A 16273-nucleotide genomic window follows, 5' to 3' on the forward strand; every position below is an offset into this window, starting at 1 on the left:
CAGAAGTGGGGCTCAATCCCAGGCCTGGGATCATGATCTGACCTGAATGAAGATGCTTAACCAACTGAGCCACCCAGGTGGCCCACCATGTATATTTCTTGCTCCAATCTTGGAATCATGAATTTTTTAAGAAGCCCTAGTTCTTTTCAGAGGAGATTGACACTGGTCTTTAGTCACGTGTTGGCCACTTACCAACTATAGGACCTGTCTGTCTATCCTCAAAGTGATGCTGTGAATAGACATAATGATGCATGTACTCTGAAACCGCAGGGCCCTATTCCAGTGCTAAGTATATTTCTGAAATAGAATATACCTGCCAAAAGGGAAGGACCCACACAGAGACAATCACTTTATTATGTAACTTTCCAGATTTTGAACTAGCTTAATGTACAATTCTTTTTCTAAAGACCAGATATTTAGATGGTCTCTAATTTTTTCATATCTTGCCAAATTCATAAACTAATTGTAGCAGAATTGACACCTTTACAGTATTTATTACTGCTTTATGGTGATCTTTGAACATCTGTCCAATTATTTTAGTAAGTCAAAATCTTGGTGGAATTGCTATACCAAAAGACATGTACCTTTTTTATTTTGTTGATACATTTGCTGAACTGATCTCCAAAAAGATTTAACCAGCAGAGTGCTCATTTCTTATTCACAGACTAACACTAGATTTTGTTATTCATTTTCACATTGGTCATTTAAGAAAGGAGGGGAAAGAATGTTGCTTTGACCCATTGTAAAGGTAATAAATAATTGGACTGTCAGTTTATAGAGAGATTCCAGGTTACAAGTTCAAGCCCCACATTGGGTGTAGAGATTACTTAAAAGAAAACGTTTAGGGATGCCTGAATTTCTCAGTCAGTTAAGCACATGACTCATCTCAGCTCAGGTCTTGATCTCAGGGTCATGAACTCAAGCCCCCGAAAAAAAAATTTTTTTTTAATTGCTTAAAAAAAAAAAAAAGATGAGGGGTGCCTGGGTGGCTCACTCAGTTAAGCATCTGCCTCCGGCTCAGGTCATGATCTCAGGGTTCTGGGATCAAGGCCTGCATCGTGCTCCCTGCTCAGCTCAGCAGAGTCTGCTTCTCCTTCTCCCTCTTCCCCTACACCCTGCTTGTGCACACTCTCTCTCTCTCTTGCTTGCTCTCTCTCTCTCAAATAAATAAAATCTTAAAAGAAAAGAAACATTTTTTTTAAAAAAAGATGAGATCCAAATTTTCAATACCTGTAAAACCACTTGCCTGGTTTTTGTTTTTGTTTTTTAAGATTTTATTTATTTATTTGACAGACAGAGATCACAAGTAGGCAGAGAAGCAGGCAGAGAGAAAGGAGGAAGCAGGCTCCTCGCCAAGCAGAGCCCGACGCGGGGCTCGATCCCAGGACCCTGAGATCATGACCCTGGCCGAAGGCGGAGGCTTCAACCCACTGAGCCACCCAGGACCCCCCTACTTGCCTGTTTTGACCAATGTTAATAATGGCCCATTTAATGCATAAGTGCAATTAAATGCCTTTATTAAGTATGTACCATATTTTCAGCATTTTTTTTTTAAAGATTTTATTCATTCACTTGACAGAGAGAGACACAGTAAGAGAGAGAACACAAATCAGGAGAGTTAGAGAGGGAGAAGCAGGCTCCCTGCTAAGCAGGGAACCTGATGCAGGGCTTGATCCCCAGACTCTGGGATCATGACCTGAACCAAAGACAGATGCTCAACGTCTGAGCTACCCAGCCACTCCTATTTTCATCATATTTAATAAGTCATACATAAGTTATTGGTAAACTTGAATTTCCCCAACTAATGTTTCTGATTACCAAATATACATGCCAGAACTTAGGAAATAAAATGAAACATTTAAACTGATGACATCACTTTAATGATATTTTCATAATAGAGGTTGTTTCACAAGCTAATTCTTGAATTTTCAAAAAGTTTATCTGTGAAGATGAGTATAACTAAAGACCTGATTCTCAAGTATCTAATGACAAAATGCCCATAAATAAAATTTTTATATTTTCTTTAATTCCATATGCTAGATAGGTCTATATAGCAATATTTACACATATAAAAATAAACCACTCAATGGTGAGTGCTGTGAAGTGTGTAAGCCTGACAATTCACAGACCTGTACCCCTGGGGCAAATAATACATTTTATGTTAATACATAATACATTTTATGTTAATAAAAAAAATTAAATAAAAAAAAAGAAATACAGCAACAAAACATTAAAAAATAAAATAAACCACTCAAAATTATAGCATACCCTTTAGGATGGCTATTATCCAGAAAACAGAAAAGAGTGAGTGTTGGTGAGGATACAGAGAATTTGGAAACATTGTACACTGCTGGTGGGAATGTAAAATGGTGCAGCTACTGTGAAGACAGTATGATGTTCCCCCCAAAAATTAAAGCGAGAACTACCGTATGATCCAATAATTCTAATTCTAGGTGTATACCCCAAAGAATGGAAATTAGGGACGCAAGCATATACTTCTGCACCCATATCCAGGGCATTATGCACAATGGCCAAAAGATGGGAATAACCCAAAAGCCAAGCAATGGGAGAATGGATAAATGAAAAGCAGATACACATACAATGCAGTATTCCTCAGCCTTAAAGAGGAATAAAATTCAAATACATGTTACTATGGATAAACCTTGAAATCACATTAAGTGAAACAAGCCAGACACAAAAGGACAAATTTTGTAATAATCCCCCTTATATGAGGTACCTAGAATAATCAAATTCATAGAGACAGAAAGCAGAATAGTGGTTGCTAAGGGCGAGAGGGAGGGTGGAATAGGGAGTTACTGTTTAATCAACATGCATTTTCAGTTTGTGATCAGGAAGAAGTTCTCTAACTGGATGGTGGTAATCATTGCACAACAACGTGACTGTACTTAATGCCAATAAACTGTACACTTAAAAATGGTTAAAATGGTAAATTTTCTGTTATGCATATTTTATCACAATAAAGAAGAAAAATAGAAATATATGCTTTTAAAGGGAAAAAAGGTTTTGTTGAAAGTGTAAAATTCTGTTTTCAGAGTAAAATGCTTTAAATTTTAGTGTTCTGAGAATTCTTTTTTTTTTTATTTTTTTTTTTTATTTATTTATCAGAGAGAGAGAGAGAACACAATCAGGAGGAGCAGTGGACAGAAGGAGAAGTGATAGGTAGAAGGAGAAGCAGGCTCCCTGCTGAGCAAGGAGACCAATATGGGACTCGATCCCAGGACCCCAGATCATAATCCAAGCCAAAGACAGACACCTAATCAACTGAGCCACTCAGGTCTCCCTGCTCTGAGAATTCTTAAGCAAAACCAGGTGTTCTGTCCAACACCTCCCCACCCAAAGAAAACAATACACCCATGAAAAAAGGGATTTTGTTTATACTTCGATTAATTTCATTTCATTATACTATAAACACAACTTTGGGAAAGACATAAGAAAAACAAACATCAAGCCAAAAGAACTACTAATCTCACTAGTAAATCAAAGGATTATATTTATCACAAAATTTAATTCTATTATTATGAAAGCAAAATAATTCAAAATAGGATATATCATTAGTAAGTTTAGGTTTTCCTTTTGTGTTTTTCTGTTTTTTAAGATTTTATTTATTAGAGAGAGAGCAAAGCATATGCATGAGGAGCAGCAGACAGAGGGAGAGAGAGAAGCAGGCTCCCTGCTGAGCAAGGAGGCCCAATATGAGACTCGATCTTAGGATCCCAGGATCATGACCTGAGCCAAAGGCAGATGTTTAACCCACTGAGCCACCCAGGTGCCCTTTGGTTTTTGTTTTTTCTTTTTTAAGATTGATTTATTTATTTAATGGGGGAGGGAGTTAAGGTAGAAGTAGAAAGAAAATCTCCAGTAGACCCCCTGCTGAGTATGGAACCTGACATAGGGCTGATCCCAGGATCCTGAGATCATGACTGAGCAAAAAACCAAGAGTTTTGATGCTCAACCGACTGAGCCACCCAAGCACCCAAGTTTAGGTTTTTAATCCATAAATATTAAACAACATTATATTTAACCTAAGGACTGAAATGTTATTTTAGTCGCATTGTGCTTTTTTAAAAATGCAAAATTTTTTGAAAAACGATAAAAGGTGTTTTTTTTTTTTTTTTTTAATTTATTTGACAGACAGAAATCACAAGTAGGCAGAGAGGCAGGCAGAGAGAGAGGAGGAAGCAGTCTCCCTGCTGAGCAGAGAGTCCGATGCGGGGCTCGATCCCAGGATCCTGGGATCATGACCTGAGCCGAAGGCAGAGGCTTTAACCCACTGAGCCACCCAGGTGCCCCCGATGTAACAGGTTTTAAATGTATATGTGGTTCTTACTGATTGACAAGGCTTGACAGCACAGTCTCTTCGCCCACACTGGTTGATATCATTCCAGAAAGGACATGGCCTCTTCAGGTTTACCTATAGGATAACAAAAAAGGTTATAAAAGTAAGAACCATGAGATTATTATTGACAAGTGTTGAATTAAGATGCTAGAACCTGGTCATGCTATTAGCTTCAGTTTTTCTTTTTCTTCTAGGTCCCCGTTGCCAAGTTCCAGCAATTATATCAATGTGTAACTTGTGTAAGCAAATTGGTAGATTTGATTAGAAAGATAGACCACTACTACCTGAACAGACGGTGACTAGGAGCCAAAGTAGCTCATACCATCACCACTCAAATGATACTCTTTTTTAAGCAAGTACCAGGCCTTTGTGAACTCAGATGAGGACTACATACTCCAATGATCAGATTTTCTAAACTCTTTCTGTAGATATCTCAAGTGACTAGTTAAAATAATACAGGTCAGAATAAAGTCATGCTTCTCAAAAAAATCTAATGATTTTAATTAAGTGGAGTCAATATAGTATTTTAGAAAAGTACACATTAGCAATTTTGGTAACAGTGTAATAGTTTCTGTTCTGACTTCAATTTAGCCAGTAAGTTTCTAACTCTAGAGTGCAAAATTGAGTTGTTGAAATTAAACGCATCCAATGGACGGTTTCAGAACAACATTGTTCACTCTTGTGAACTGAATTTTAAATAATGGCCACAATTTTGAAGTTCAGAAATTCCTAAGAAAATATAGCTGTATATTTAAACTCTAAGTATTCTTTTACAAAAAAAATTAAAAATAAAAATACCTTGTAATATCTAAAGTAGTCACTTTCAAGAAGTTTTTGTAGTCTCGGGAAAAGCCTGTAGTTATTAAATCTATCGATGGTTTCAACATCACAGGTACAATCATCCAAGTAACCACTAACCTGTTACAAAGAAAATGAAATAATACATAAAAATACTTTAGGTATAATAGGGTTCTTTTTCCTCACAGGCTATGATTCAGACAACTCTTCTCATCCCTCCTCCTCCTAATTTTCAGAGATGGGGTATGACAGTAATTTAATGATGCTATTGCTCTTACAAAACAATAATGCTAATTTTTACCTGAGTGAATACATTTGGGTGATGACAGATAATACGTCGGAGGATGACAGCAATATCTGAGAGCTAAGATTTTATACCAATTTACCTAGTCTCATTTGTTTTGGACTTGTTTTAGACTAATTTGGGTACTAGAAATCTCATCTACATATTTTGTTACTGCAATAACTACTTTCATTTCATATGCAAATTTGTCCTTGTTTCCTGCTAAAAATTCTCTGAGTATACAATAATCTTCAGTTCCTAATTTGGGGTAGTAATAAAACAAAAGTGCTTCTAACCTAGATGATTTGACTTTTCACACCTCTTTCTTTCAAGCATTAAAAGCAAAACTTCTAAGGACATAAAATAGCTACTGTTTTCCCCCTTGGATACAAATTATTACACAAAGAAATAACAGATAGTAAGACTGCAAAGGCCAAAGTGACACATGCCAAGTAAAGACATTAGGTCACAAAAAGAAACAAGCACAAATACACATACACACGGACAAGAGAAAGGGTTTGAAACTTATTTTTCCCTTTAATTCAGTTCTTTTAAATGTGTTCACCTTTTCTTTATTAAAGATTTTATTTATTTATTTATTTATTTGAGAGAGAGAGAACACAGAGGGAGAGGGAAAAGCAGACTCCCCACTGAGCAGAGAGCCCGATGCAGGACTCCATCCCCCTACCCTAAGATCATGACGTGAGCCGAAGGCAGACACTTAAACGACAGAGCCATCCAGGTGCCCCTTAAATAATTCATTTTTAAGGTAAAATTCTATCCTTGAAATTCAAGTTCAAGCTATCCCCAGGGTACCACTCAATCCCTATTGGCTTAACTGTCCCTCCTATGTGTATCCAGGACACTTCACATACTCGCTATATACAAATTACCTCGCTATATTGGACTTACCTATTTCACTTCCTCCCCATAGAGTTTAAACTCCTTGAGAGCAAAATCATGTTTTGTATTCCCAGTCCTTAGCACTGTACTTCTAGAAAGCATACAGGGGATGTTCAATATTATTTGTGGAGTGGATGTATGAATGAATGTTTTGGTGAATATTGTCCACTCTCACTCTCATTCACTGGACACCAGTCCCACAATCTAATTAGGACTATGTACTATCATGTCACCTACAGTAGCTCAGTGCTACCTACGGTATTCAGTGCTCCAGACCACACAAGCCTGAGTGGCAGGAATGCGCTCAGAACAAGGAAGGCAAGCAGCAGAGGTAAATAACCTACTGCAAGCAACATCTTATCAATCTATACCTTAACCACAAAGGAAGCTAGAAGAAGCCCCAAACCATAAAGGAATGCAAGATGCACTCAGAGCAGAAATGGCTTATAGCCCAGAGACCTCAAAGAGAGAAGACAGGACAATGGTAGATTTAAAAATCCTCTGACCTTTACCTTAGAAATTGAGTAGGAGGTACTTCCAACTACTACAAAGGTAGCAGGGCAGCTAAGGAGGTAGAGCAAGGGTGGGGAAGTTTCCATAGATGGAGAGGCCCCAGCAAAAGAGAGAAAGGAAGATACTCAGAAATCCAAGCCACGTGACTGTTCAGATAAGCCTCCCAACAGGCAAAACCCAATCCCTGGAAAGTCTGGCAGGTATGATGCCAGGCCCAATTCTACAAACTAGAGAACCAGGCATGTTACCAGAATAGAGTCTCTGGGAAAGACAAAGGAAGAAATCCAATGAACAGAATCTTGGAAACAAAGCAATGTCCTAGTACCTAAACTAAGACCCAAAGTTGGGTGCTGATTTGGAACAAGGACGACCTGACATTGATGCAGCTCTGGGATGTGTGAAGGCTACTTAAATAACGGCCACACTATCTCCTAAACTCCAAGGAAATTCTGACCTGACCCTACCATAGGAACCTGAATGTGTTTAATGCCCCCTCCCCAACTCCCTGCCACACACACAGACGAAGTGACTGATGCATGCTAAAATTTGAGATTTGCTGCTCTAGGCCTCAAGTGGCAATCAGCTTTGGGTAGGGAGCCAAATTAACAGGTGGCAAGTAGAAGGCCCTTGCTGAGGTATGGCAGATATAAGGACCAGGGTAGACCTGACATAACATCACCCAGTTTAAAGTCCTAGCCTCTAAAGAGCTGAAAAGCCTTTGAGGGCCTTTGACAGCAACCTCCCAAGCACACAGCAATGCCTTCCTACACACTCTCAAGGAGGTAGTGTGTGACAATGGATAGCACGAAGGCCGAGGGGTCAGGCCTTCTTGGGGTTGAATCCCATCTCTGCTACTTATTAGTTACTGATCTTACCCAAGTTTTTTTTTAACCTCTCTAAGCCTCAGTTTGCTCTCTCAACACAAAATGGCAATACTAATAGTTCCCATCTATAAGAGTTAATATCAAGATGAAATTACAGAATAAATGGCCAGTAAGTGTTAGTATTATCACCCTACTGCTGCCTAAGTGCTTCTAGGGAAAGGAATGTTACTATTCCCCAAAGCAACCCACAATTTTTTTTTTTTTTTTTGAAAGAGAGAGAGAGAGAACACGCATGCATTCTAACACATGAGTCCTGGGTGGTGGGCTGGCGGGGGGCAGGGGCGGGGCACAGAGGGAGAGAGAATCTTAAGCAGGCTCTAAGCCTGGTGCAGAGCCTGATGTGGGGCTTGAGCCCCTGACCCTGAGATCATGACATAAGCTGAAATCAAGAGTCAGACACCTAACCAACTAAGCCACCCAGGCACCCCAACATTTTTTTTTTTTTAGTAAGAAAAAAAAAGGCCCAGTTTGTAGCTAAAATTTTCCCAAAATTTTACATCTGTAGCCCCAATGGAACATAGAACTGGAGAGCCAACAGTTAGCTGCAGAGGTAGTCTCAAACAGTTTCTCCACAGACTGACTGGTTTGGACCAAATACCAAATACAAAAGGCAAGTGAAAAGAAAACACTATTTTTCACTATTTTCTTTGTTCACAATGAATTTACAATGAAAGGCAAAACAAAAAAACACTTTCTAAACAGTTTCCTTATGAGCAAACAACTTCTAGTCCTAACACAGACTATCATCTTTTTCCAAAGCACTGTGAAAATATATTCTTCATACTTGTACGAAATATGAAATACCTTTTAAAAGTGTTCAAAGTGGGGACACCTGGGTGGCTCGGTTGGTTAAGCACCCGACTCTTGATTTCAGTTCAGGTCATGATCTCAGGGTCCTGAGATCGAGCCCCACATCAGGCTCTGCACTCAGCTGGGAGTCTGCTTGAGGATTCTCTCTCTCCCTCTCTCTCTGCCCCTCCCCTGCCTGCACATGTGCGAGTTCTCTCTCTCTGGCAAATAAATAAATCGTTTTTAAAAAAAAAAGTGTTCAAAGTGTTCTTTTTTTTTTTTTTGCAGAAACTTTTAGTTGTATTTAATTTTATAGTGGTTTGTGACCATCAAAAAGAATATGAAAACTATTTATTGAAAGATTTGACTGAGACACCTCTGTTAATGAAAGCAGGGAAACACCAAACATTCTATACTCAGTAGTTGGCACCATTCTAAGGACATGGAAAGCTACAAGCTATTTCTGCCTTGAAGCCTTAGTCTTTAGAACTTTAAATTGTTGTTGTGACCCAAAGTGAAGCAACCAATGTGAAACGTGCTTTCCTCCACATTCTTCATTCAAATAGTAAGTACTCAGTCAGTGGACATCTCTGCAGGATAACCTGTTTCAAAGAGTCCTCTGACTAAGTTTTAATCCAGGCGTATTTCTACCTACCAGGCAACATATTATGGAGTGTCTCTTCCATGGCCCAGCCACTCGAACAAATAAAAACTGTTTTTTAAATTGACCTAAACAGGGCGGGTGGCTCAGAGCCTGGGTGGCTCTGTTGGTTAAATGCCTGATTCTTGATTTCGGCTCAGGTCATTATCTCACAGTCTCGGGATTGAGCCTTACATTGGGCTCTGCGCTCAGTGAGGAATCTGCTTAAGATTCTCTCTCTCCCTCTTCTTCCCCTCCTGCCCTTTCCCTCCTTCTCACTTGTGCTCGCTCTTGCTCTCTCTCTCAAATAAATAAATAAAATATTAAATAAATAAATAAATAAATAAATAAATAAATAAAATCAATCTAAACAAGCCACAGGACAGGTAAATTTGCCAAAATACATGTATGAAGAGTGCATCTACAATGCACTCCAAACAAAAACGATCGATTTTGAATTATCTGACCTACTTCCCTTTCATTAGCCTGATATTTACTGCACTGAAGTGGATCTGAGTGTTATCAGCACTAGCCATATTAAGATTAATAAAACATTTTGACTACATGAGAGTTTACAGACTCATTTCTAATTAATTTAAATGAAAAACCTGGCCATACTGCCTGCATATCTAGGCTTCAATATTTCTCCTGGGGTTATTTCTTTAAAATGCATCCTGGGATTCCAAGAACTGGGACTAAAGTTCTGTTACATTCCTTCTCTCTAATGTTACATAATGGGGAAAAGGAAATTTGAAACCCTGTCAAAAGCAAAACAAAAAACAAAGCAAAAAAAGAAAACAAGAGAGTCTGAAGAGTCTCCATTTACTTCAAGCCCATATTATTACAACAAATAATATGATTATTATTGTGGTTGAAAGAAAGGGCGGGTCATGATCATAGGGTTCTTTACACAAACCACATAGACCTGCACACCAAGTGTACATTTTTAAAAATTTTTAAGTAGAATGATTTAAAAAATGGGGCACTATATTTAAGGATGTCTTATAAGTCCCAGGCAATTTATCACTTATTTGCAGCAACTAACACTGAAGCATCGTTACCGAAATAATTGACAACATACAGTGGAAATGGTTTTAGTAGGACTTGATGTCAACAGACATATGCAGTAACTGACTAACTTTAAAGATTCATTTGGAGCCATCAACCCATCTGAAAGATCAATTCCAGAAAAACATGCAAATGGCTCACTAAGCAGAATAATTGAAAGAATATACTCCTGCTAGCACAGTGCTCACATCCTGTTTTGTAACTTCCCTAATATTCGCTGAGTACCAATTATGTACCAGGCTCAGTACCCTGGAGTATCAAGAAATGGGACTAAATTTTAAAATTTTTTGTTTAGGGGCACCTGGGTGGTTCAGTGGGTTAAAGCCTCTGCCCTTGGCTCAGGTCGTGATCCCAGAGTCCTGGGATGGAGCCCCGCATCGCATCAGGCTCTCTGCTTAGCAGGGAGCCTGCTTCCTTTCCTCTCTCTGCCTGCCTCTCTGCCTACCTTTGATCTCTGTCTATCAAATAAATAAAATCTTTAAAAAAAATAAAATTTTTAGTTTATTTCTTGATTTCTCAAAACTTATTCACAACTGGCCTCAATAAAATGCTTACTGAATTTAATCTGTTTATTTGTGGAGCTTTGTACATTTTATTTCAATCACTTTCTAAGGCCAAAGAACTACATGCTACTTTGGCTCCATTTAAAGTGGTATTCTGTTAACTGAACCCCTATTACCAGGCACCCATGTGATGAAGGGATGATGATGTGGTAATTCAAGGCAGAAGCTGGTAAGAGAGAGATTGCCAGTAGGAAGGGAGATGACTATTAACAAAGCAGACTCCACAGAACTTTGCTGCTAATTTGGTATTGCAAAGAGAATAAGAGATTTTAACTTTTATTTCTAAACTTTAGGTCGAAAGTTAGTCTTTAATTTAGTGGCTAGCATTATTTACTAACTTTTTAAAAAGATCTTCTTTTTTAAGTAATCTCTACACCCAACATAGGGTTCGAACTTACATCCCCAAGATCAAGAGTATCATCCCCTACTGCCTGAGCCAACCAGGTGTCCCTACTAACTTGTTTTTTAAGATGCTTAAGATCTGGGCATCCCGGAGTCCTGGGGTGGACCCCCAAATTGCAGGGAGCCTGCTTCTCCCTTTCCCTCTGGCACTCCCCCTCCTTGTGCTCTTACTCTGTCCAAAAAATAAATAAAATCTTTAAAATAAAGTGCTTAGGATCTCTGCCTCTGCCTCTACCCAAGCTCTAAAGGACTTTATTCACTAAATTCTAAGTTCTTAAGGGCAAGGATCACACCATAGTTATTTCTGTATTCCAAACACTCAGGTCAATGTACACAGTGTTTATAAATGTTTATTGAATGAATAATTTCCACCATTCATCTCCTCTAATCTTTTCTTCCACCATTCTTTTATGTGTGTCTCTCTCGTTTCTGTACAGATCTATATCTATATGCTTATCTCCAATTTTCTCTTCATGTCTATTCATCATTTGTCCCTTCTCCTCCTTACCCTCATCTCTTCTGTTACTGACCATAACAGAACTAAAATGTATTTTTGTTTCAATCTATTGAATCAAAACTGATGGTCTCTGTTCTTAAACTGATTAAATAGACCATTTAAAATTTTTCTTTAAAGTGTTTTTTAGGGGACCTGGGTGGCTCAGTTGGTTAAGCAACTTCCTTTGGCTCAGGTCATGATCCCGGAGTCCAGGGATCAAGTCCCACATCGGGCTCCCAACTCCACGGGGAATCTGTTTCTCCCTCTGACTTTCTCCCTTCTCATGCTCTCTCTCTCTCAAATAAATAAAATCTTAAAAAAAAAAAAAAAAACTTTTTTACCGTGTGACCCTCAATTTATTATTTGTAAAAGTTGATTCTGAAAAGAAAAACAGCCACTCTTGTTCTAAAACAAAAAGAAAGGGATCTAATGGATGTCTGTGTTGGGGGAATATTCAAATCTTGAAAATAATTGTAAGGGTGGGGGAGCTTAAATACTAATTAGAAGAAAAAATATTAAAAAATTAAAAATTCCCCAATTTTAATCAGGTATCTAAAAAGGTTATGGAGGGGGTAGTGAAAGTTGAAAAGCTCAACATGTACTATTATTTCATTATCTAAAAATCTAAAATGTAGTTGAAAATGTTATATTGCACATCTTGTTTCAACACTAACTTATTTTATTTTTTAAAGATTTTATTTATTTATTTGAGAAAGAGAGAGTGAGAGAGATCATGAGAATGGGGAAGGTCAGAGGGAGAAGCAGACTCCCCATGGAGCTGGGATCATGACCTGAGCCAAAGGAAGTTGCTTAACCAACTGAGCCACCCAGGTCCCCTAAAAAACACTTTTTTTTTTTTTTTTTCTAAAAAACACTTTTAAGAAAAATTCCGGGACCATGACCTGAGCCAAAGGCAGTCGTTTAACCAACTGAGCCACCCAGGTGCCCCAACACTAACTTATTTTAACATATTTTACCTCAATATTACTTATTTGTAAAAGTTGACACTTTGTGTTATGTTGTATTTGTAATCTGAATAAAAATGACCCTTCTTCCTTTTAAGTACTTGATTGTGCGCAGTTTGCAACCCCAGAAGGTAAAGGAGCTTTTCAGTCTTACTAATAAAGGAGCAATTTCCTTTCAACTTGTCCTACTCATGCTGGGATAACACCTCAACTCCCAAATCACTCCGCAAATTGACAAAATGCAAGAATATAAAGCAGTGAAAAAGACAGTTCTTCTCCCCATAATACTGATTTATTTATTTTTTTCCTTCCATAAGATTTAAGATTGTTTCTTTACTCTGTGAAATAGTAGCATTGTCCTTACACACATAAAATGTCATTTCTGATAATAGTACAATTCACTTAAAAGGAAAAATGTGGATGCCTACCCTCAATTTTCTATAAAATGTAATTTTTATCAACATAAACCAACCAAAACGTGACTTTAAGAGTAATGATATTAAAACACAGAATACTGTAGATCCAAAAACCTCTAAATTTCTTTGAAAATTTTTCTCAAGGAACCCACATCTCTTACTAAAAAGGGAAAATGATCATAATAAGCATGTAATTAAACTTGTGCACTGAGGAGTAAGGCTCATCCTCCCAGTTCAGACCAGCCAAATGGGCGTCACGTTAAGAAAATCTCGTCACATTTGGGAAAAAGAAAGGACACACAGTGCGAAGAGCCACAGGGCAAGCGGTAGCCCCAAAGACACAAGGCAGTGAGGCTTAGACACAGAAAAGCCACACCAAGTCCTTCTCCTGCCTGACAACGCCATCTGAGAGTAGCCGCCCTACAAAAGCGTGTCCTGCCCAGGAAGCAGACCGAAGGCACCCAGCATAGGCACAACGTACACAGTTCCAGGTCAAGTTAGAAGTTAGGAAGACCCAGGTTTCTGCTAAAATAACAAGTAGTGAGTATGCGTGCACAGTGTCCACGCCCTTCCCGGGAAGGGAAGACCAACAAAGATGCATAAACCAACTCTGTAAAAACACAACAGCGTGCACCCACACCTCTCACCCAACACCGGATCCGAAGGGCGGCTGCGTTGGGACACCGGTCCACACCAAGCCAGGCGAGCTGCAGAGGACTCAGCCCCGCAAGAGGGGACTCGTCCGGGAGGGTAGAAACTCAGGGGTCCTCCTAGCCCCTCACCTGCAGGGCTGCGCGGGACGGAGCGCAGGGGAGAGGCGGGAAGGACGGGAGCGGCCGCACGGCCGCGCACAGCCCTCACCTGGCAGAAGCACCTCTGCGCCGCCGTCTCAGGGGCCTGCTGCCCACCGTGACCCGAGCCGAGCAGCCACACGGCCCCCAGGAGGCCGATCAGGAAGGCCCAGCGGCACCCCATAGCCGCTCCGGCCGATCGCCGCCCGGCGCCTCGCGGTCCCAGCACTGGGGCGCAGGCCGCGCGTCCGCAGATGAAGCCCGCGCGGGCCGGCCCCCAGTAGCGCCCCACCTCCGGGCCGCCTCCCAGGCCCGCCCTCGACTCTCCCGCCTCTCAGCGGCAGCCACCTCCCGGCAGAGCCTGCGGACGTGCCTAGGCGCCCGCAGCGGGCTGCCCAGGGCCTCGGGTCGGCTTCCTTCCCCGCGTGTGAGGCTGACGCACGAACCCGCTTCCCGGTGCGGCCCCGCCCGGCGCGCCGCGCCCGGCCCCGGCCTCCCTACGCTCCGCGCCTGGTGCCTCGCTCGCGGGCGGCCGCCCCAACCCCCCGCACTGGAGTCGGGGTCTTTCCCGCTGTGAGAGCGAGAGCAAAACCGAAGGGGTCTGGGTCTCCCCCGCAGGGCCCCGCCCCACCCCACCCCACCCCGCGCGCTCCCGGCCAATCCTTCGGTATCTCAAAGCGTGGAAAGCAAACCGTATCAATTACGCGTCCACAGTGTCCCTGGCAGTCTTAAAGCTGAAAGGGACATGAGTGGTCATCAAGACCAGGGCTGCAAAGGTAACTTAGAGTTTCTAGTAGTTACATCGAAAGAGCAAAAAGAAACAGGTGAAATTAATTTTAATAATTTATTTTATTTAGCTCAATATGTGTGAAACATTTCAAAATATACTCAATAGTAAATGATTCATTAAATATTTTACATGTTGTTTTTAAGTCTAATCTGGTGTGCATTTTATGCAAACTAGCCATATTTCATAGTCAAATGTAGCGAGAGAGTGGCTACGATTGTATCCGGCAGCGCAGGTGGAAACTACCCTCGCATTTCATCTCCCCACTCTAGGAAGATGACGGGAAGAAGAGGCAACTGGTCCTTTGATTCCGAGCCATGGGTCTATTCTAAAAGCTTTTTTTTTTTCCAAGGAGAAATTTTCAAGGTGAAACTGGAAAGCTTCCCAACATCTTACACATTAACATTTCAAATATTTCAAATTATCTTTTTTTTTGTATGCCATTTTTTAAAGAACCGTCATTTAATGAAGTAACTTAGGATATGGTACGCCCCAAATAGGTATTATTCCTGTTTTCCAGCTGAGAAAAATAAGCATAGAAAGTTTATATACCTTATTCAAAGTCACAGGATATGCTAGAGGTGAGACTCAAACTCAGATATTACTTCAATGCACATAACCCATGCTCTCCCCATCACCTGCCAAGTGGACTGACACATCATAAAATGTCATCAGCCATGATGTCACATGATATGCTAAAGGTGAGACTCAAACTCAGATATTACTCAGATATTACTTCAGATATTACTTCAATGCCCATAACCTATGCTCTCCCCATCACTCGCCAAGTGGACTGTAAAATGTAAATGTAAAATGTCATCAACCATCTGAGATCCTTATCATCAACCATCTGAGATCCTGGTGGGCCTGAGAAGCTCAGATTCTAATATCTACAACATGCTACATTCACATATTAATCCAATCTCCCTCTTTGCCTAGGAAGTTCTTTTTCATCATGCCTGTGTACTGATCCTACTTCTCTCTCCAAGGCCAGACTCAGCTCATTCCTTCTCTCTTCTACATGGTCTTTCTGGTTTCCGCTTCACCCATTTCCAGTCTCTAAATGAATTTCCAGTCAATAAACTTACTCTATACCAGACTGAGCTTGATACTAGAGATAAAAAGACATAAAGTCCCTGCATGTAGAGCGACACCCCACAAAACTTCACATGTGATCCTTTATGACATTTCTACTTCATGTTTCTACCACTGAATTGTAATCTCTTTCAACTGTTTAAGTGGGAATTATGCCTCAAACATACCTGTGACTCGCAGTATCTTAACAAGTCTTCTCTTTGCCTGTGTTTGTAAAATGAGTATTTTTTCGTATACAGTATTAATACCTAAAGAATACACTATCAAATTGAGAGATACGAAAATGGAGAAACTAAATGAATAAAGCCTAAAGTTGCAGAAGGAAGCAATCTGAATGTGAATCAGCTCTGGATTTCACCCTGATGCAATAAACCTGTAATTTGGGGGAGTTTGAAAGTATGAATGTTCCCAGGACAAAAGCTCCATTCCTCAGATTTGAATTCTTGCCCACAACAAATTTCTAGCAAACCTGTAATCAGAAACCATCACCATATAAGACAATTTAGTTTTTACTTTACTGCTT

The 16273-nt window shown here is 40.2% G+C and overlaps 1 protein-coding gene across 2 annotated transcripts in view; it reads right to left on the reverse strand.

Annotated features, from left to right (window-relative positions):
- Positions 1-14105, reverse strand: part of LOC111160241 (endoplasmic reticulum oxidoreductase 1 alpha) — a 45484-nt gene extending 31379 nt beyond the window's left edge. For both annotated transcript variants that reach the window (XM_022523164.1, XM_022523172.1), the window contains exons 1-3: positions 13939-14105; positions 5156-5275; positions 4349-4432 (exon numbers count right to left, since the gene is read on the reverse strand). In XM_022523164.1, the coding sequence (XP_022378872.1) occupies positions 4349-4432; positions 5156-5275; positions 13939-14052 (318 nt within the window). In that variant the 5' untranslated portion in view covers positions 14053-14105. The remainder of the gene's footprint in view (positions 1-4348; positions 4433-5155; positions 5276-13938) is intronic.
- Between the last annotated feature and the right edge of the window lie 2168 nt (positions 14106-16273).

This window comes from Enhydra lutris, unplaced genomic scaffold (assembly GCF_002288905.1).
Source record: "Enhydra lutris kenyoni isolate GAN:26980312 unplaced genomic scaffold, ASM228890v2 scaffoldscaffold4, whole genome shotgun sequence".
NCBI lineage: Eukaryota > Metazoa > Chordata > Mammalia > Carnivora > Mustelidae > Enhydra > Enhydra lutris.